The sequence below is a fragment of the Carettochelys insculpta genome, chromosome 22 (genome assembly GCF_033958435.1).
Source record: "Carettochelys insculpta isolate YL-2023 chromosome 22, ASM3395843v1, whole genome shotgun sequence".
NCBI classification, from domain to species: domain Eukaryota; kingdom Metazoa; phylum Chordata; order Testudines; family Carettochelyidae; genus Carettochelys; species Carettochelys insculpta.
The window spans coordinates 15443411-15464106 of record NC_134158.1 but is presented as its reverse complement, the minus strand read 5'-3'; the positions used below and the strand labels follow the sequence as shown (position 1 = coordinate 15464106).

At 64.0% G+C, this 20696-nt stretch overlaps 2 protein-coding genes across 2 annotated transcripts; one reads left to right on the top strand and one right to left on the bottom strand.

The window, feature by feature from the left end:
• Window positions 1-4426: 4426 nt before the first annotated feature.
• Window positions 4427-7818, top strand: IZUMO1 (izumo sperm-oocyte fusion 1). The gene is made up of 9 exons (XM_075016645.1): window positions 4427-4661; window positions 4922-4996; window positions 5439-5525; window positions 5854-5874; window positions 6120-6200; window positions 6756-6856; window positions 6964-7114; window positions 7385-7553; window positions 7725-7818. The coding sequence occupies exons 1-9, from the start codon at window positions 4427-4429 to the stop codon at window positions 7798-7800; spliced, it is 996 nt and encodes a 331-aa protein (XP_074872746.1). The 3' UTR covers window positions 7801-7818.
• A 400-nt stretch (window positions 7819-8218) lies between these two features.
• Window positions 8219-20115, bottom strand: MAMSTR (MEF2 activating motif and SAP domain containing transcriptional regulator). The gene is made up of 14 exons (XM_075016876.1): window positions 19980-20115; window positions 19133-19245; window positions 16382-16435; window positions 16092-16150; window positions 15669-15744; window positions 15258-15410; window positions 14767-14921; window positions 14351-14458; window positions 13908-14155; window positions 12507-12633; window positions 12013-12351; window positions 11579-11707; window positions 11393-11447; window positions 8219-11166 (listed from the first exon to the last, which is right to left on the bottom strand). The coding sequence occupies exons 2-14, from the start codon at window positions 19185-19187 to the stop codon at window positions 10739-10741; spliced, it is 1986 nt and encodes a 661-aa protein (XP_074872977.1). The 5' UTR covers window positions 19188-19245; window positions 19980-20115; the 3' UTR covers window positions 8219-10738.
• Between the last annotated feature and the right edge of the window lie 581 nt (window positions 20116-20696).

The window sequence follows — 20696 nt, the reverse complement described above, 5'->3', positions numbered from 1 at the left end:
GGCAGGCTGTGAAATTGGAGGTTGTTTGCAGAAGAGGCTGGGCTCCCAGCACCCCCACCCCACCCCCGCTCTAACCACTAGACCCCACCCAGGAGTCCTGGCACCCAGCACGCGCACAAACACACAGAGTGGCTCTAACCACTAGACACCACTCCCCTCCCAGACCTGAGAACAGACTCCCGAGTCGACTCCCAGGCTTTCCTACCTTAACCAACAAAGAGGGGCTCTGAGCCTGCCACAGCCAATACCCAGTGTTGGTGCCAACACCTGGAGCCTGCTACGTCTCATGGCCTAGTGTTGATGTCAACATCCAAAGCCTGCTACAGCTTGTACCCTGGCACTGGTGCTAGTATCTGGCTCCTGCTACAGCCGGTGTTGGTGCTAACACCCGGCACTTGCTGATCCTGATGCAGCTACAGCCAATATCCAGCACTGTCACTCAGAGCTCAGCAAGTTGTCATTGATATCTGGGCGCTAGTACCAGCATCCAGAGCCTGGTGCAGTTAATGCCAAAGTCCTGACACACCCCAAGCCCCAGGCATAGGGTGGAGGATGGCGGATCCTGGAGTGTGGGGTTGGGGGTAGAGAGCCTCGGGCGGAGGGGGTGGGGGGGCACACAGAGCCCCTGGCGGGAGAGGGGTGGGGGCACAGGGGGAGCAGGTGGGAATATGGCGCTTTCCTTCACAGGGGGCTGGTGTGGGGCCTGGAGGGTAGGACCCCCGGGGCAGCAGGGAGATCCGCCAAAGAGCAACAGAGCCTGCGTCCCTGGAGTGCTACAACAGGGTTTGCCACGTTCCTCCTTTCTTCCCCTCGCCCCTCTAGCTCCCTCCTTTCCCGTCGGCGGCCCTCTCCCGGGCTGCCTTATGGCCTTTCCCCCGCAGCCTCCCTTTCTCACCTGACGGTCATTACTCCTCAGCCAGGGGCTTGCCACTGACCGGCGCCCTTCATTCGGGCCGTGTCTCTGGTCAGGTCAGTTTCATTCCCACGCCTCCGCTTTCATTCATCTTTTTCTTCCCGGCGTTCTTTCCTGGTTCCTCTCTCTCTTCCTTTTCATTCATGCCCCTTTCATTCAGCCGCTGCTTTTCCATTCACCTTCTAGCCTAGCTGCTGTCCTTGTTTTTCGTTTCTTCGTTCACTTTACATGTCTTCCCCCGTTTCGGTTCCTTCCTCTCCTTCCATTCACGGTCTTGTTTTCACTCTCCTCAAGTCTCTAGCTTCGCCACTTGCCTTTAAGGGTCCTTTCATCCATTCACGCTTCCCACCTCTTCTGTTTTTGAATCTTCTTCATTCGTTTTCTCTTTCATTATTTTTCCCTCATTCATTCCCAGCGCCTGGTTGATTTTGCCCGATCATTCATTGTCAGTTGTCCGGGAATTCTGTTTCTTGCATTCATTCTCTTTCTTCTCAATTCTTCCTCTTTTTCATTCATCCATTCTTTCATTCACTCTTTTCTGTCTTTCATTCACTCTTTTCTGTCTTTCATTTGCTCTTTTTCATTCATTCGCTGCTGTCTCGTGTGAATTTCCTTTTTTCCTTCCCTTCTTTCCGCATTTCTTGTCCAGTTTTCACTGTTTCTTTCCTGTTGTTTTTTAATTAGCTATTTTCTATTGTTCCGTCTCTCCCCCACTCACTTTGTTTTTTCTAATCAATTCTTTTCCCCCCCACCCCATTCTCCAGTTATTTTTCGTTCTGTTCTCTGTCTCGGGCTCATTCTAACTTTCCATCCCAGTGTCGCGTTTGCAGCTCTCCCTTCCTGGCTATTTCCAGTCTTTTCACTGGTTCCTGCTTCATTCAGTTTCTCTCGTTCATTTCCTCGTTTTCTTTCCCGTTTTTCATTCTTTCTCTCCTCTCCCGACAGCCCGGCCTGTTGTGTTGTCACGTTGTCACCGCTCTCACGTCTTTCCTCATTTCTACCCCCACACCACCACCGCCACAAGCTCCTGAAGCAAACCCAAGCCCCCTGGCTCCCTGGAGCCGCTCCCGCCCGGGCACAGCTCCGCCAAGCCACCAGCCCCGAACTGCGTGTTGGGATCTGAACCCCGCATCTCAATTCCGGCCCCGGCTCCGCGGTGGTGGTGGGGTGTTGACTCTAATGGTTAGAGCAAGGGGGGCTGGGAGCCAGGACTCCTGGGTTCTCTCCCCGTCATGGGAGAGGAGTGGGGTGTAGTGGTTAGAGCCGGGGGGGGGGCTGGGAGCCAGGACTCCTGGGTTCTCTCCCCGTCATGGGAGAGGAGTGGGGTGTAGTGGTTAGAGCCGGGGGGGTGGGGCTGGGAGCCAGGACTCCTGGGTTCTCTCCTTGGGAAGGGATGTGGTCCCAGCCACTCACGAATTCAAACTTATGCCCTAAGTGCCCCTTCGTTCGCCCTCCAATCTGGTGGCGGGGAACCTCGGGAAACCAATACAGCCGGGACAGACCCCGTCGCTGCTCTAACTCACCGGGGGACAGTCGCCGCCGGCTTCTCCAAGGACGGGAGCGGAAACCTGAGCCAGGCGCTGTTCCCACAGTGCCCTGCACCCCCTCCCCACGGGGTCTGCCCTCGGGCCCAGCTACCCACAGCACAGAGCTCCGGAGCCCCGCTGTGGGGCTGGCCAAGGGAGATGGTCCGGACCAGGTTCCCTCTATTTTTTCCTACCCATAGAGGGGTACATTTTGTTATGTGCCCGGAGCCATGTGCCAATGCCACCACCCACAGGATCAGCTGGGCGGCCGCCCAGGGGCCCAGCTCCCGGGGAAAGCCGGTCCAGGCTCCTGTGCCCTTTTCCGGAAGCTGAGAGCACCCCCGTCACCCTCACTCCAAAACCTCTCCCTATCTCGCAGCCCCAGGCCCTGGCTCAGCGCAGCCGATCCAGTCAGGGGCCCAGACCCGCTGTTCCACCTGGACTGGGGGGTGTCAGGCCTAGTGGTTAGAACGTGGGGTCCAGCCAGGTCCATCTGGCTCCACATCGCCCGGGCGTATTGTGTCGCCTGCCAGGAAACGGGGCGAATATCCAGAGGTGGTGATGGACCCCCGGAAGACCTCGGGTACCGCCAGGGACAGGGGTACCCCGCTAGGGACCGCTGGGGAGGTGCTCCATGGCTGGCTGCCAACCTGCCCCTCCAGAGGACGTCGCCCCCCCCAACCCCAGGGCAGTCGCTGGCTGGCTCATGAGGCGGGAATGGGGCCTATCCCCTCTAGGGGGCACGGAGCTGGCCCCAGGGGTTGGGGAACAGGGCATGGAGGGATTTGCTTCTATTCTCAGATACTCCAAAGCTGTAAATGGGGGGGTGTCCTGGGCTCTAGTTCGCGTGGGAGCTCCATGGGCACAGACCGCTGTGGGTCCGTACAGCACCCGGCACAAAGGGGCCCTAAACTCAGCCCCCCAGCTCTGCCGGTGCCCCTCACTCCGTCCCGGGCCGCAGCCCAACCCTGAGTTCCCTCCTAGCTCACCCTGCCGGTGCCCCTCACTCCCGACCTGCAGCCCAGCCCCGGGCTCCCCCCAGCCCCATTAGTGCCCCTCACTCCCGACCCGCAGCCCCACCTCCCAGTGCCAGCTGGCCGGTTCTGTCCCTCACTTGATGAAAGCAGCCATCAATCTCTAGGCTGGTTTTATGACCCCCTCTGCCCCCCGCCCCGGGTTGCCCATTAGGATCAAAGGTTAATTAATACGAACCAGACCGTGTCCGGAGTTACCGACCCCGCCCGGGCAGGTGGTCCCGGCCCTGACACACAACCCGCTATGAAAGGCCGACAGGGCCCCGGCACTGCCGAGGGGCTGGGGGGAGGGGCTGGGGGTCACAGTAGCCATTTGGGACTCAGCTGGGGGGCGGGGCAGCGAAAGGCAGGTGCTGTTAACCCCAAAACAGAGGGGCCTGTCCCCCAAAGGAACTCTAATTTCACACACCCGGCCGCGGGGATGCCCCCCACTGGGGCAGGGGGGCTGGGTACAGGGCGACCCCTCGCTCGGCGCTGGGATGCAGCCCCTCTGGGTGGGGCGTGGGGGCTGGGTACCGGGGCATAAGGACGTGGCCCCTCTGGTTGTGGCGTGGGGGCTGGGTGCGTGCCTGGTCCTGGGACTTGGCCTGGGGGCGGAGCGGGGCGGGTCTATGGGGACCGAAACTTCCTCTATGCACATACACAGGGAGATTTTATGCTCCACGTGTGGGATAAATTTGGCTCCGTGCACAGAGGACTGTGCTGACGCGCACCGCCCAGAGACACCCCCGGCGGCCGCCCAAGCGCTCAGTCCCCCCCGCGCACCCGTGGGACCCCCACCCAGAGCTGGGACCCCTCTGGGCTGACAAGGACCCCATCCCCAGGGCAGGGCGGGAGGGGTTTAATCCTGGCACGTGATTGGCCGGGCCATTGTGACGTTCGGTGAGTGCCACAGGCGATTGGCCCGGAGACCGAAGGCGGGGCCGCGCGAGGTCCCCCCCTGGTGGTGGAACATGGCCTGGGCCGCGTGGCTGGTGTTGTGGGCGCTGTGGGCGCTGCGAGGCTGGAGCTGCCTTCGCTGCGACCCTGGCTCCATGCAGCTGCTGCAGGAGCTGACAGGGCCCTACCTGAGCCGGCAGCTGCGGGGGGACCCGGGCCTGCGGGAACGGCTGGAGGCCCTGCTGCAGCGCAGCATCGAGGGGCTGGCGGAGCTGCCCATCGGGCTCCCCAGCTACATGGGGGTCATCGGTGCGCAGGGGCCCCACCCCTCCAGTGCAGCTCTGCTGGGGGGGAGACAGGACTGGGGGAGTGGGGAGGGGGCAGTTTCACCCCCACCCCTCCAGTGCAGCTCAGATGGGGGGAGACAGGGCTGGGGGGACTGGGGAGGGGGCAGTCTCACCCCCCACCCCTCCAGTGCAGGCTTGACGGGGGGCAGATAGGGCTGGGGGGTTTAGGGAGGGGGCCTGCGGAGGGGGCAGTGATCCGATCGGAGGGTCTCACCCCCCCAGATGAGAAGACGATGGGAGAAGCCGCAGCCCACTTCCGACGGGCGGTGACCCGCATCATGGAGAACGACTACAAGGGTACAAGCCCGGATGCCCCCGCTTCCCAACCGCAGCCCCCCCCAGCCAAGACCCGGGCTCCCCACAACCCTGCCGGTGCCCCTCAATCCGGATCCACAGTCCCTGCCCAGCCCTAGTCCCCTTTTCCCATTGCTCATGAGGCAGCGCCCTCTGGTGGCGGCGCTGCAGATTCGCAGCTGGATTAAGCCCCGTGCCCACGTGGGTCGGTCCCAGAGGTCCTTTTGTAGCGGGGGGTCCCTCAGGAAGGGGGGGCGGCCGCACGAGTAGGAGGGGCGGCTATTGTGCTGTTTAATTCCCGGGTTGCCCCTAGAACTCAACGATGGGGCGGGACCTGAGGGCTGGGGGCGGTGCCAGACGGGCTCCCCGCCCACTGGGCTGCCCAGTGGTAAGGGGCTGTGGCACTGCCCTCGGGGGTGTTCACAGCGTCTTGGTTGCTCTGCAGATGGGCAGCTCTTCAACGAGATGATGTGGAGCCTGCAGGCGCTGAGGGAGAGCTTCACAAGCCTCATGGCCCGATTCCAGCGAGAGGGTCAGGGGAGGCGCCCCCCACTCCTCAACCACAGCCCCCGCCAGCACAGCCCTGGGTCCCCTCCCGACTCGCAGCTCCCGACCCCCCCAGCCCTGCTGGTGCCCCTCACTCTCGACCCGCAGCCCCTGCCCCCCCCCAAGTTCCCCTCACTCCTGACCTGCAGCCCCCATCCCCCGCTGCCCTGCTGGTGCCCCTCACTCCCGACCTGCAGCCCCCATCCCCCGCTGCCCTGCCGCTGCCCCTCACTCCCAACCTGTTCTCTGGGGGTGGGATTGGGGGTGGGGGGAACGGGCTCGAATTCTCACTCTTCTTTCTTCTTGTTTTGCAGTTTTTTGCCCCAATAAGTGCGGTGAGTGGGAGCCGGGGGGAATGTGGGGGGAATGGGGCAGATTCAGGGGTTCTTTCCAGGGACCTGTCTCTGATCCTGGGGGCAGCGCTGAGCTGCCAGCGGGGCCTGGCCTGTCCCCCTTCACCCCCAGGGCCTCTGAACACCTGGGCCTGGCCCTGCCCCCACAACGCCCACCCCAGCATCCCTGAGGCTCCCTCGCTGGCTCCGGTGCTGCCCCCCAGCTCTGACCCCCCTCATCTCCGCAGGGCACATGGTTCACCAGTTCATCGACTGTCGGGCCTGCCGCACTGAAATCTATTCCTGCAACAGGGGCCTGTACTGCGGGGGTGAGCGTGTGGGGGAGGATCCCACAAGGGGGGCAATGGGAGACTGTGGGGCGGGAGGGGAGGCCAGGGGAGGGGTCCCACAAGGGGGGCAGGTGGGGAGCCCAGGTGCTCTGGAGGCCTCCAGCCAGGTTTGGGATTTCACTCCCAGGCTCCAGGGCAGGGTCAGGAAGGAGAACCACAGCCTGCGATGGCCAGGTGCATTGTGGGTATTGAAGGGGCCTTTTGGGGTAACTCTGGCCACTGCCAGAAGTCGGGCCCATTGCTGACCTGGGGGAAGGGGTGGAGGATGAGGGCAGATGGGCCCATTGCTGTTAGATGGGGGTGACACTGGGGTGGATGGGCCCACAGAGCTGCGCTGGGGGGTGCTGGGGTGAATGGGCCCACTGAGCTGCGCTGGGGGCTGGTGGGTGGATGGGCCCGCTGAGCTGCGCTGGGGGATGCTGTGTGGCTGGGCCCACTGCTCTGACCTGAGCACACTGAGGTGGATGGGGCTAACGGGGATGCAGGGGCTGGTGGAGGGGACGGGTTAAGGGCTTTGGTCTCTGTCTGTGGCAGAGCGGAGGCTGCAGGTTCAGGAGGACGATGACCTGATCCTGGACTGTGCCTTGAGCTGGCACCGAGCCAGCTACGGTGCCAAGAGCTACCGCTTCTACCGGGTACAGTGCCTCTCACTCCCGAGCGGCAGCCCCCTTCCAGCCCTGCCCCCCCCAGCGCCACCCACTCCCTGCCCGCAGCCTCCCTGACCCCTGTGTCTCTTGCCCAGGCACGGGGGAACTCGGAGGAGGTCATGGTCACCAGCCCTGACGCCTTCCTCCTAAAGAAGGAGGTGACAGCCAATGACTCGGGGCGCTACCGCTGCGAGATGCTCAACACCAAGGGCTGGGTCTGCTCTGAGCTGCGCTTCCAGGTGACAGGTGTGGTGGAGAGAACCCAGGAGTCCGGGCTCCCTCCCCCCAGCTCTAACAACCATTCCCCACTGCCCCAGCCAGAGAGAGAACCCAGGAGTCCGGGCTCCCTCCCCCCAACTCTAACCACCATCCCCCACTGCCCCAGCCAGAGAGAGAACCCACGAGTCCGGGCTCCCTCCCCCGGCCCTAACCACCAGCCCCCACTGCCAGGGAGAGAACCCAGGAGTCCAGGCTCCCAGCCCTGCCCTCCTAACACTTGTCCCCTCCCCCTTACAGTGACCCCCCTGCCGGGGAATAGCACCCCACTGCCTATGCCGCCCCTGCTGGGGCCCCTGACGCTGCCCCCCTCATCACATCCAACCCCCCTGGGGGGCCCCGGAGACTGGACTGTCTGGATCATCATTGGCAGCAGCGCTGGCCTCGTCCTGCTGCTCATTGGGGGCTGGTGAGTCTGGATGCCGGGTCCCCCCTCATCCTGGGCCCCCATGTGCCTGGCACTGCACAGCTGGGGGAGGCCTGTACTGTGTGGGGGGCAGGAGCTGTATCCCTCCCCCTGCTACCCAGCCCTGCTCTCTTCTCCATCACCCCCTCCTTCCTCCCTGCCCCTCCCTTGCAGCGCCTGGCTCTTTCGCCGCCAGCGGGAGGTGCCAAAGGAAGACCAGGACAGCCCTGGGGGACAGCTAAACACGTGACCTGACCTCTCCCCCCACAGCCAGCGCCCCCAGGCCAGCACTGGCTCCTCCCTCAACTTTGGGGGGGGCAAGAGGGGGAGCTGCCCCTCCCCTCTATTTTTAAATAAATAGGATCTTATTGTCAGTGCACCGGCCTCCCAGACCCCTAGATTCAGGCCCCACCTCTGGGGGCAGTGGGGGTCTAGTGGTTAGAGCTGTGTTGTGATGGGTGGGAGCCTCCTGGGTTCTTTCCCGGCTTGGGGAAGGGAGTAAGGTGCAGCAGTGAGTGCGATGGGGGCGGGTGGAGCTGAGATCCAGGACTCCTGGGTTCTGTTTCTATCTCACTGTACCTCAGTTTTCCCCCCTGTGCACAACCCCCAACTGAGGCTTCCCTGGTGCCCCAGATGGAGTTAAGAACCACAGAGGCAGCCAGTGCAGGAGGGAAGGGGCTTTATTGTGTGCGCAGCAGCTTGGCTTGTGGGGGGTCCCCCTCGCCTGACCCCCAGCCAGCCGCTGGGGGCAGGGGTCCCCTGCCCATGTGGGTGGATTGACAGGAGGGATGTTGGAATGAGGGCGGGCTGTTCCACATGAATGCAGCGGGGTGGGGGGAGGTATTTGAGATCTCCACTCACCTCTGCAGCTCAGGGGTCCTCACCTCAGGGGAGCCCTCCCGTCCCTGCCCCTAACTAGGGAGCAAGCAGGAGCTGAGTGCCACTGCTGTGAGCTTCCCCCCAGGGGTGCTCCCCAGGGCTGTGAGCTTCCCCCCAGCAGTGCCATCAGGGGCTGTTCCAAGTGCTGCGAGCTTCCCCCCCAGCAGTGCCGTCAGGGGCTGTTCCAAGTGCTGCGAGCTTCCCCCCCAGCAGTGCCGTCAGGGGCTGTTCCAAGTGCTGCGAGCTTCCCCCAAGCAGTGCCCTAATACTTTTTGCTGAGCCTATCATCCAGTCAGTCCAAATTGATCAGTAGCCTTTGGCCACTGTCAGGTCTCCATCCCCACCCCGTGGTAGGACAGACCCCGGTTAGGTCAGCCCCCTTAGGGAGCTGCCCCCTCACCTATCACAGGGCACAGTGACCAGTGGGGAGGGAAGGGCTGGGAGTTGAGGGGGGGGCCTGGCTTTGAGGCAGGGCGGACCCAGTCCCAGGAGGGGGAGTCCTGGTCCATGTGTAGGGAAAAGGCTTCTCAGACTTGGGGGCAGGTTGGGGCAGAGAGCTGGCTGAGGGGGTTCCCCTACCTTCCTCTTGCTCCAGGACACAATGGGGGGGATGAGGGGCTGAAAGGGTTAAAGGTGAGGCAAGGGGAGTGAGGCAGCCCCCTCATAAAACAATAGCCTCAGAGGTGGTACAGTCCAACCAAGTGGGTGGCTGCTTCTGTCACTAAAATGTCAGGTAAAAACATTGGCACAATCTGCCTGTGATGAAGTGGGGGATACCTGTGTGTGTGTGTGGCTCACAGAGGGTGTGGGGCTCCTGCTGAAGGTAACCCTGACAACCAGGTAACACCTTTGTACTGCAGACAAAGGAGGAGGTGGAGCCTGAGGGGTTTGAATTGGAACTGGGAGTTGGGAAGCAGTTAGTCTGGGCTGAGGAAGAGAGAGACAAAGGAGGGGGCCAGGCCCCAGCTCTGGGGGCCCCTCGGGGCCTCCTCTCCCCAACATGAATTGGACTGGCTATCTCTGCCTGCTGCACTGACTCCTCTGTACGATGCTGTGTCCTGTCGGCTCATAAACCCGCTGTTCTCCTGCTAAGTAAGAGACTCTCCTGCCTGCAGACAGAGGGTGCAGAGGTTGGGGGACCCCAGAACCCCATCACACTGCCCCACCTAACATCTAGCATTGGCCTCTCCACACCCAGCCCAGCAAGGCCCAAAGATGGTACAGTCCAACTAAGATGGCTTCCAGGTCCTTCCCTTTGGTCAATAAGACGCTGGAGTTAAAGGCGGTGTGTCCCAAACACGTGGGATGCTGCAGGGTCATTGTCTTGCCCTTGCTAATAAACCACTCGGGGCAACAGAATGGTACGGCCCAAATGTGGTAAAGGGGCTACTGGGACATGGTGTCACCCCAATGATGGACCCATCCAAGATGGTGCCTTGAGTTGACAGGATGCAAACATCTGTGCTCCAATCCAATTTAAGATGGTGGCAGAAGCCGGCGTAGCCTTCAAACGATGGCTTAACCCCTTCAGTACAACAGCTGGAGTTCACGTGAGCCTGAGCGCTTATGGGCTGACTTCTGCAAGGGGGCAGTTACCCACCGTATCGCTTTGCGCACCAACAGTGTGATCCCTCCAAGTTGCCTCTTGGAGCTGACAACCAAACCGACGAAGGTTTCACCCATCCAAGATGGTGTCTAGAGTTGTTCTCATCAGGTCAAATGGTCTCATCCTTTCAAGATGGCAGCCAGAGTTGACATCACCCTAGGTATCAACCACCCAAGATGGCCCCTGCAATTGAGATCATTCCAAACAAGGGTTCCATCCATCCAGGAAGGAATCTGGAGTTCAAGTCAACCTGAACAATGGTTCCACCCATCCAAGATGGGGGGCAGTATTGGCATTGCTCCAAATAATGGTTCCACCCATCCACAATGGTGCCCAGCATTGAGGTCGCTCCAAACAATAGTTCCACTCATCCAAGATGGCACCTGGAGTTGACGTCATCCATCCAAGTTGGCGCCCTGAACCATGGTTCCCCCATCCAGATTGATGCCCAAACAGTGATTCCATCCATCCAAGATGGCTCCCAGAGCTGAGGTTACCCCAAATAATGGTTGTACCTATCCAAGATGGTGCCCAGATTGATGTCACTTTGAACAATGGTTCAACCCCTCCAAGATGGTGCCCAGAGTTGATGTCACCCATCCAAGAGGGAGCCTGCATTGGCATGTTGGGTTGGCTTCTCTGGAGTGGCAGTGGGGGGGGGGTCCCTGTGGCTGGGCAGGGCCGGGGGGGGACCCCCCACCCCTTACCACTGCTCCACCATTAAGTCAATCATGTGGTTGACGCTCACGTCGGGTGAGTCAAAGAAGTCAGTGGAGAAGATGCTGCTGCCGCCAGGGGCGCCGGGACCCAGCCCCGTGGCTGGGCCAGCCGTCAAGGCCTCCAGCCAATCGACAGGGTCAAAGATGGGGTGGGGACCAGGCGATGGGGGCCCCTCTGGCGGCTCTGGGGAGAAGACCCCATGCAGAGAGTCCGAGGGGGAGGAGGAGGAGGACGAGGGAGGGGTGAGGAAGTCGTAGTGGTCTGGGAAATCCAGGATAGCTGTTCCCAGTGGGGCCACTTGGCTGCTGTGACGGGGTTTTTTGTGGGGTGTCCCTTGCTGGCCGAGGGGTGAGGGGGGCTGGTGTGGCTCCATGGGGGACAGCAGCGGGGTGTCCGCAGGGAGCAGATCACCTGGAGAAAGGCAGGGGGTTAGAGGGACATGGGATGATGATGCAGGTATGCCCTGCCCCCCACAGCCCAAAAACACATGATAAGCCCCCACCTCACCTCTGCTGGGCCCCCACCCCTCCTCCCTGCAGCCCAGCGCCCCCTGCTGGGCCCTGCTCCAGGCTGGGGTGGTGGGGTCCATGCCAGAAGCAAGGCAGGGGGACCCCAGTGGGGGGTCTCTGAGTCTCACCTGGACACACCAGTGGTTCCTCGAGGATGTCCTCGATCGACTGGCTTGGGACCAGCTGAGGGGTGGAGAGGAGGAAGGGAGTGAAGGGTAGAGGGAGACAGGGCCCCTTAGCTCTGCGCTGGGATGCGCCTGCCTCTGGGGTGGGTCAGGGAGCTGGTTATGCTGAGACACCCCCTTCCCTCCTACCTGGGCTTTCTGGATGGCCTCCTGCAGCTCTTCCTCCAGGGAGCGGGGGGCTGGGGAGGGGCTGGCTGTGATCTGCAGGGGCAGCTCCAGGTCCTCTCTGATTGGCTCACACGAGGGGGGGCAGAGAACCTGAGAGGGTGACATGGGGTAAATCTGAGCTTCGCCCCTAGCTCATGCCTTGCTCCCCATGTAGCCCTTGGCATGTGGCATGGCTCCGCCCCCTCCAAATGCCCCTCCCTAACCCACTTGTCATGACTCCGCCCCCACAGCCTGTGCCCACCCCCCTCCCTGTTTACCTGGCACACTCCACCCTCTCTGCTCCACCCACTCCTATTGCAATACGGCCACACCCCCTGCCACGCCCCTCCCATTGGCCACACCCCTGCCAATCATGACTAGCCCCCTGGCACACAGGCCCCGCCCCCAGCTCTCACCAAGAACCCTTCTCTCCTGGGTGCTGGGCCCTCGGTGGTCTCCCCAGTGGGGGGCGAGGGGGGTGGGGGCTCGCCCTCCGGGGGTCCCCGCCGGCGCTTGTGGAGCTGCAGCTCCTCCCGCAGGTCGTCGGCCTCCCGCTGCTCGCGCCGCAGCTCCCATGTAAGGCTGTCAATGAGGCGCTGCTTGTCCCGCAGGGCCTGCTCGGCAGGGGCCAGGGCTGGAGGGGGCAGCCCTGGGGACCCCCGCACCTGGAAGGGTTTCAGCCGCTCCAGCAAGGCTGGCTTGGTGCCTGACACTGGCAGGCCACGCTGGCGCAGCTGCTGGCGGAGCTCTGACACCTGGGGGCAGGAAGGCAACCGTGTGGGTGGGGGGTGGAGGGTTTCTCCCACCCCCACAAGCCCTGCCACCCTCTACAGCCAGGATCCCAGGGGCTTGCGAAGGAGAGGGGAGGGGGTCAGGGGCCCCTCTTCTCAATTTCCACCCCCACACTCACTGTCAAGTCGTCCAGGTTGGCGGGCAGCAGCTCTGGCTTGGGGGCTGCAGGAGGAGGGGGGGGCGTAGGAGGGGCCACCAGGGTGATTGGGGGAGCTGCAAAGCTGATCACCGGATCTGGGGAGATACTGCAGGGGAAAGAGAGTGAGACAGAGTTAGAGCAGGGCAGATTCACCGAAGGGGTTTAGTGGGGGCTGCGGGGTACCTGGCACTCAAGGGTGCAGGGCCAGTGCGCACAGCATGGGAAGCAGGGGGTACCTGGCACTTGGGGGGGCAGGGAACCACAGAGCAAAGGCAGATGCGGGATACATGGCACGGGTGGGGGGGTATGGGCTGGCACACACATGGTGGAGGGGGTTGGGAGTGCAGGGCCGGCACATACAGTGTGGGAGGGTACCTGGCAGTCAGGGGGTGCAGGGCCGGCACACACAGCGCGGGGGGGTACCTGGCAGTCAGGGGGTGCAGGGCCGGTACATACAGTGCGGGGGGGGTACCTGGCAGTCAGGGGGTGCAGGGCCAGCACACACAGCACAGGGGGGTACCTGGCAGTCAGGGGGTGCAGGGCCAGCACACACAGCATGGGGGGGGTACCTGGCGGTCAGGGGGTGCAGGGCCGGCACACACAGCGTGGGGGGTACCTGGCCGTCAGGGGGTGCGGGGCTGGCACACACAGCGTGGGGGGTACCTGGCCGTCAGGGGGTGCAGGGCCGGCACACACAGGGCAGGGGGTACCTGGCGGTCAGGGGGTGCAGGGCCAGCACACACAGCGTGGGGGGTACCTGGCCGTCAGGGGGTGCAGGGCCGGCACACACAGGGCAGGGGGTACCTGGTGGTCAGGGGGTGCAGGGCCGGCACACACAGCCTGGGGGGGTACCTGGCAGTCAGGGGGTGCAGGGCCAGCACACACAGCACGGGGGGGTACCTGGCAGTCAGGGGGTGCAGGGCTGGTACATACAGTGCGGGGGGGGTACCTGGCAGTCAGGGGGTGCAGGGCCAGCACACACAGCACGGCGGGGTACCTGGCAGTCAGGGGGTGCAGGGCTGGTACATACAGTGCGGGGGGGTACCTGGCAGTCAGGGGGTGCAGGGCCAGCACACACAGCATGGGGGGGTACCTGGCAGTCAGGGGGTGCAGGGCTGGTACATACAGTGCGGGGGGGGTACCTGGCAGTCAGGGGGTGTAGGGCCGGTATATACAGCACGGGGGGGGTACCTGGCAGTCAGGGGGTGCAGGGCTGGCACACACAGCCCGGGGGGTACCTGGCAGTCAGAGGGTGCAGGGCCAGCACACACAGCACGGGGGGTACCTGGCGGTCAGGGGGTGCAGGGCCGGCACACACAGGGCAGGGGGTACCTGGCGGTCAGGGGGTGCAGGGCCGGCACACACAGCGCGGGGGGGTACCTGGCTGTCAGGGGGTGCAGGGCCGGCACACACAGTGCTGCGGGGGCCCCTGGGGGAGCTGGTGGCTGCTGCTGCTGCAGGATCTGGAGTTGCAGGTAAAGCTGCTGCTGTTGGAGCAGCCGGGCGTAGGCGGCGTCCAGCGGGGCTGGGGCCCTGGGGGGCCGGGCTGCAGGGGGCACATACTGATGGTACTTCAGCTTCCTCACTTTGGGCTTGGGGTCCTTTGTCTTCTTGGGGCGTGGGGGCGCCTGGGGAAAGGGGGAGAACCTGGTTGGACTCACCAAATAGGAACCCACTCCCTGACCCCCTACTGGCACCCCCCAGCCCCCACTAGGGCACCCCAATTATGTCCCCCAACTCCCTGTGTCCAGCTCAGATGCCCCAAATCTGGCACCCCAGTCTGATGGCCTCCATCCCCCAGCACAGCGCCGCTTGGCACTTACCTTGGGCAGCAAAGCTGGGGCCTTAGCAGGGGGGCCGCCCCCAGGGTGCTGGGAATTGGGGCCTGAGGCTGCCACCGAGGGTAGCTCCAAGATCGACGGCTGCTCCGGCTGCCAGGAGAGGGGGCCAGAAACACCTGAGTCACACAGCAGGGAGGGAACCCAGGAGTCCTGGCTCCCAGCCCCCATCCCCACTGCACCCCACTCCCCTCCGAGAGCTGGGGATAGAACCCAGGAATTCCTGCCGCTGCCCCTGCCCCCAGGCTCCCTAGGTCCATGTTCCAGCAGTGGCAAACCCCAGATGGCAGCTGAGGCTCAGGGCACCTGTTAATTACGCGCCCCCCCAGCTCTGCCTGTACCCCTCCCTCCCAACCTGCAGCCCCCTGCTGGCCCCAATCCTGGGCTTCCACACGTCCCACCTGAGCAATGGAGCCTGAGGACAAGGAGGGCGAAGGGTTGCTGGGGGTCCCTCCTGGGGAGGGGGCACAGCGAGGGGAGGAGGAAGAGGAGGAGGAAGAGTTGCTGAGATCCTCGTCGAATAGTTGGGTTTTGGGCGCAGCCGGGTCTGGATCCGCTGAGGAGGATTAGAGAGAGCTTGAAAATCTTACCTGCCCCACCAGCCAGGCCCTGCTCCATTCCCTGCCCACCGAGCCAGTCAAGCCCTGCCTGGGGCTCGATGGGAGCCACTGCCCCATGGAGGGAACAGGCCCTGCCTCGTTCCCTGCCCCCCTGAGCCAGCCTCATCAGTAAATCAAGTATTCATATTCCACAGTCAATCAGTAACGTACCCTTAGATATGTGATAGACCCCAGGCGTCCTGGCTCCCAGCTCCCCTGCCCCACCTCCCCCAATTCTAACCATTAGACCCCGCTCCCCTCCTGGCTGCCCAGGAGTCCTGCGCCTCGCATACCCTTCACAGCGTCTCTCAGACTGGCGTCCAGCGGGAGGATGTTTTTCGTCACTAGTTCCAGAGGCCCCGGCCGTTGCAGGAGTTTCTCCTTCAGCTCCTCAGCCAGACGCATTGTCTTCTCCTTCTGTTCTGAGGGGTCCCCACCAGACTCCACTGGGGGGGTCACAGAGTGAGTGGGGTACACAGGCCCTGGGGAAGCCCCAGCACCATGCATTGATGTGTGCCAATCATGGGACCCAGGCACCTGGGAGAAGGAACCGGGAGCCCAGGCAGCTGGCCAGGTGAGCCGAGGGCAGGCTGGGGCACCTGGTGAGCTGGCACATGGGAGTGGGGACCCAGGTATCCTGATGAGGGGGCACCTGGTGAGCTGGCACATGGGAGTGGGGACCAGGGCATCTAGGCAGCCCCTACCTTCTGTGAACAGGCCCTTGGCAGTTCCCACTTTGTGGGGTCTCATCTGGACCTTCACCTTCTGGGTCTCGTCAGCCTGTACAGGGGAGGAAGTGGGGTCACTGCAGCCCAGAGCAGCAAAGGGGAGGGAGGTATTGGGGTGCAGGGGAAGCAAGACAGGAATACTGCTGGCTGTGGAGAGGGGGCTCTGGGAGCCAGGACTCCTGGGTTCTTGCCTATACAAGCCCCTGCCCCTCTCTGTGGCTGTTTCCCCTCTATGTCCATTGAGGGATTGGCCTCCAGGCCACTGGAATCGGTCTCCGGTGTTCTGAGCCTGCCCAATGGATGGGGATTATTTGCACGTTCCATTACCCAGGCTGCCTTGCAACAGCAACATAGCCACACAACTTCTCTCCTGCCCCCAGGGAATTCCTATTTGCTCACCTGGCTCCTCTCTGGAATCCCATTTCCCTCCAGGAAGGTTGGGGGTGGTTTGGTCAGAGCTGGGGGGAGAGATAGGAAGGTTAGAGGCCTCCACCCTCTGCCAGAGGGAAGTCCCTGGGAGCCAAGCAGGGCTGGCAAGGTAACCCTCCCTCCCAGACCTGCTGTATTTGGTTACCCATGTGGGCCCAGCCCCCCAAAGGCCCAGCCCCTCCTCTCCCTTGCCATGCCCAACATCCCCTTGTAGTTCCAGCCCCACCCCTCCCAGCCCCTCCCACTTGGGCCCCACTCACGTGTCAGCAGACGCTGCTCCTGGGTTCTGCGATGCTGCATCCTCAGCTGCAGCACTGGGGGCGGTGGGAGGGAAAGAGTCAGGGAAGTAGGATCACCAGCCCCTCTCCTGCAAGCAGCTCCCTCCCTCCACATCCCAGGGGATCCTCCCCAATCTCCACACACAGCCCCCACCACTCTGGGTGACCCCCTTCCCCACCAGATGGACAAGGGGGTGGTGAGGGCAGGTGGGGCAGGGAGGTGGCCCATGGGCTTGGTGTGGAGGGAGCAGAGGATGGAGTGGGGAAGAAAGAGGGGCCAGGTGGGGGAGGGGCGGGGAAGGGGAGCTGGCAGAGGAAGGGGAGGGCCTGGTTCTCCCTTCTATTCTTGTCCCTCCCCACCCCCCAGCAGGTGTCCTGTGGATGGCAGCTGGGGTGAGGGCAGTGAGAGTTATTCTGGGAGCCGGTAACATGAGACCCCCCCACAGAATCACTGTCCCCCTGCCCCACGCAGCCCCATGGAATAGCCCTAGGGACTCTGCAGGGATTACTGTGTCCTAGGGATGGGGGAGTCATTGAGCAGCTCTGTTGTGGGGGGCTCAGTAGGGGCACTGGGATCCAGAGAGCAGGGGTACAGCAGGGGGCACTGGGAGGGTTCCGTGGGGGCTGTGCAGGGGTTGGGTTGCAGGGAGCGGGGGTCCAGCAGGGGGCACTGGGAGGGTTCCGTGGGGGCTGTGCTGGGGGTTGGGTTGCAGGGAGCGGGGGTCCAGCAGGGGGCACTGGGAGGGTTCCGTGGGGGCTGTGCAGGGGTTGGGTTGCAGGGAGCGGGGGTCCAGCAGGGGGCACTGGGAGGGTTCCGTGGGGGCTGTGCTGGGGGTTGGGTTGCAGGGAGTGGGGGTACAGCAGGGGGCACTGGGAGGGTTCCATGGGGGCTGTGCTGGGGGTTGGACTGCAGGGAGCGGGGATCCAGCAGGGGGCACTGGGAGGGTTCCGTGGGGGCTGTGCTGGGGGTTGGGTTGTAGGGAGCGGGGGTCCAGCAGGGGGCACTGGGAGGGTTCCGTGGGGGCTGTGCAGGGGTTGGGTTGCAGGGAGTGGGGGTCCAGCAGGGGGCACTGGGAGGGTTCCGTGGGGGCTGTGCAGGGGTTGGGTTGCAGGGAGCGGGGGTCCAGCAGGGGGCACTGGGAGGGTTCCATGGGGGCTGTGCTGGGGGTTGGGTTGCAGGGAGTGGGGGTCCAGCAGGGGGCACTGGGAGGGTTCCGTGGGGGCTGTGCAGGGGTTGGGTTGCAGGGAGTGGGGGTCCAGCAGGGGGCACTGGGAGGGTTCCGTGGGGGCTGTGCAGGGGTTGGGTTGCAGGGAGCGGGGGTCCAGCAGGGGGCACTGGGAGGGTTCCGTGGGGGCTGTGCAGGGGTTGGGTTGCAGGGAGTGGGGGTCCAGCAGGGGGCACTGGGAGGGTTCCATGGGGGCTGTGCTGGGGGTTGGGTTGCAGGGAGTGGGGGTCCAGCAGGGGGCACTGGGAGGGTTCCGTGGGGGCTGTGCAGGGGTTGGGTTGCAGGGAGTGGGGGTCCAGCAGGGGGCACTGGGAGGGTTCCGTGGGGGCTGTGCTGGGGGTTGGGTTGCAGGGAGCGGGGGTCCAGCAGGGGGCACTGGGAGGGTTCCATGGGGGCTGTGCTGGGGGTTGGGCTGCTGGGAGCGGGGGTCCAGCAGGGGGCACTGGGAGGGTTCCATGGGGGCTGTGCTGGGGGTTGGGTTGCAGGGAGTGGGGGTCCAGCAGGGGGCACTGGGAGGGTTCCGTGGGGGCTGTGCTGGGGGTTGGGTTGTAGGGAGCGGGGGTCCAGCAGGGGGCACTGGGAGGGTTCTGTGGGGGCTGTGCAGGGGTTGGGTTGCAGGGAGTGGGGGTCCAGCAGGGGGCACTGGGAGGGTTCCGTGGGGGCTGTGCAGGGGTTGGGTTGCAGGGAGCGGGGGTCCAGCAGGGGGCACTGGGAGGGTTCTGTGGGGGCTGTGCTGGGGGTTGGGTTGCAGGGAGCGGGGGTCCAGCAGGGGGCACTGGGAGGGTTCCGTGGGGGCTGTGCAGGGGTTGGGTTGCAGGGAGCGGGGGTCCAGCAGGGGGCACTGGGAGGGTTCCGTGGGGGCTGTGCAGGGGTTTGGAGGGGAGCCGCACTGCACACTCTAGGGCTATCCCAGAGCTGCAGCTGGCATTGGGGCATCTGTCCCAGCTACTGAACAGCCCAGAGGATTTAGGACAGGAAGTGAAGAGCAGCTCATTTCCCTGGGCGGGGGTTGGGCTCTTATTAACACCCGCAGGGCTGGCTGGTGTCTCGGGGCAGACCAGGTGGGGTGGGGGATGCAGCGGGGGGGGGGGAATTAGGTAAGGTATTGGGGGTCACAGGTTCATGCTGTCCACTTCCTGACAACAGCGCCAGTACCCTGCCTGCCATCAACCACCCTGGCATCGGGGGGGAGCTAATCTAGGGCCCATTTTGCTCACAGATGCCTCCCCTCCCTGCAGGGACTCATTTCAGTGCTGGGACCCCGGTGTCTCAGCAGAGGCAGGACCTCAGCTAGGCCAGAATGAGTCCAGGAGGCCCCAGGCATCCAGGATAGGGGATCTGCTGCCTCAGATGCCTGGGCCCTGTCTCCCAGGCTCCCCGCTCAAACCACTAGGCCCCACTCCCCTCCCAGAGATGGGGAGAGAGCCCAGGAGTCCTGGCTCCTGGCTTCCCAGTTTGTCTATCCCTCGAGCCCTGCGCCAGGGAGCCATTTCCCAGCCCCACTCACCGGATCGGAACTTGCTGCGGATGAGCATGGAGCGTTCGGAGGCCAAGAGGGTCATCGTCGGGGTTGGGGGAGTCACGCACCAATTGGGGGGGCACTTGGCCAGCCGCCCTGGGCTGGGGGTAACCCCAAGACAACCCCACAGGCAGGAGAGATAGAAGGAGAATGTGAGGGTCAGAGAGGGAGCCTGTGAATGACCAACCCCTACCCTGAAGGAGGGGCTGCATGACTTGAAGGGTAGGGAAATTCCCAGAGGTGCAAATGGGGGGCAGCGAGCTCCATGAAACTCCCAGTAAGTGGCCCCCCACCCCCCACCCCTGCTCCTAACCGCTGCATCCTACTCCTCACTCACAGCCACGGATGGAAGAACCCATGAGTCCTGGCTCCCAGGCCCCACAACTCTAACCACTACACCCTACTCCCCTCCCAGAGCCAGGGATGGAAGAACCCGGGAATCCCGGGTCCCAGTGCCCCCCGACTCTAACTGATTCGGGGCTGGGGACTGATTTGGGGCTGGGGTCCGGGCGGAGGGTTGGGAGACCCCGAGGGGCAGGTGGGGGGTGCGGACGGGAAACTCTAAGCAGTCGGCGGAAGGTCCCAGATTGGTGGCTGGGGGGTCTTGGGGGATTGGGGCCCCAGGAGGCAGGAAGGGCTCGGGGCCACCAAGGACGGGCTGGGGGAGCGGGGACCCTGCGGGGGGGACGGGGGCCGCCGGATGGCTGGTCTGGGGGCTCTGGGGTCAGGCTGACGGGAGCGGGGGCCCTCTGGCGATAGGCTGGGGTCGCGGGGGGCCCGGTGGGTGGGGGTCGGGGAGCCAGGAGCAGGGTGGGGGATCGGGGGCCCCACCCACCAGCGCCGCAGTGATTGTCCTGGTCGCTGTCCGGCCTGTCCCAGGCTGGCTCGGTCGGTCTGTCCCCGCGGGTCCCGGCCCGGCTGCGGGGGGCGGGACGGTGGGGCCGGGGGGCGGCTCGGAACGGTGATGTCACAGCTGTCCCGATAAAGGGGGCGGCAGCTGCGCCCCTCCTCCCGCGTGTGAAAAGCCCCCACCTGCCCGTCACTCGACACCGCCGCTCGCGGGCGGAACGCGCTGCTGGCTCAGCAGGGACCCGCCCCCTGCCCGGCCGGGGAACCCAGGCGTCCTGGATCCCACCGCTCCCCTTTCCGGCTCCAACCACTAGTCCCCACTCCCCTCCCTGAGCCTGGGAACCCAGGAGTCCCGGTTCCCTTCCCCAGCTCCAACCACTAGTCCCCCTCCCCTCTGCGAGCAGTGGAGAGCCACCGGGGGCGGGGGGAGGGGGCACGGAACAGCCTGTGGCTCTTACAGCTTTGCTGATTACAGCCAGACACTATGTCTGCCCTGGCTCTGGGTGGGGGCCCTGGAAACCCTGGGTGCCACCCAGACAGTCACGGAGATCAGGGCCCTGTTGGGCTGGGTGCTGCCCAGACACAGTCACCAGGATCGGGGCCCCGTTGGATTGGGCGCTGCCCAGACGCAGAATCACCAGGATTGGGGCCCTCTTGAGCCAGGTGCTGCCCAGATGCAGAGGCACTGGGATCGGGGCCCTGT

Coding starts and splice junctions, on each gene's coding strand:
- IZUMO1 (XM_075016645.1), top strand. CDS start 4,427: ATGGCCTGGGCCGCGTGGCTGGTGTTGTGGGCGCTGTGGGCGCTGCGA. Junction 4,997..5,438: donor CATGGAGAACGACTACAAGG/GTACAAGCCCGG, acceptor GTTGCTCTGCAG/ATGGGCAGCTCTTCAACGAG. Junction 6,857..6,963: donor AGAGCTACCGCTTCTACCGG/GTACAGTGCCTC, acceptor TCTCTTGCCCAG/GCACGGGGGAACTCGGAGGA.
- MAMSTR (XM_075016876.1), bottom strand. CDS start 19,187: ATGACCCTCTTGGCCTCCGAACGCTCCATGCTCATCCGCAGCAAGTTC. Junction 14,922..15,257: donor TCTGAGAGACGCTGTGAAGG/GTATGCGAGGCG, acceptor AATCCTCCTCAG/CGGATCCAGACCCGGCTGCG. Junction 11,167..11,392: donor GGAACCACTGGTGTGTCCAG/GTGAGACTCAGA, acceptor GCCTTTCTCCAG/GTGATCTGCTCCCTGCGGAC.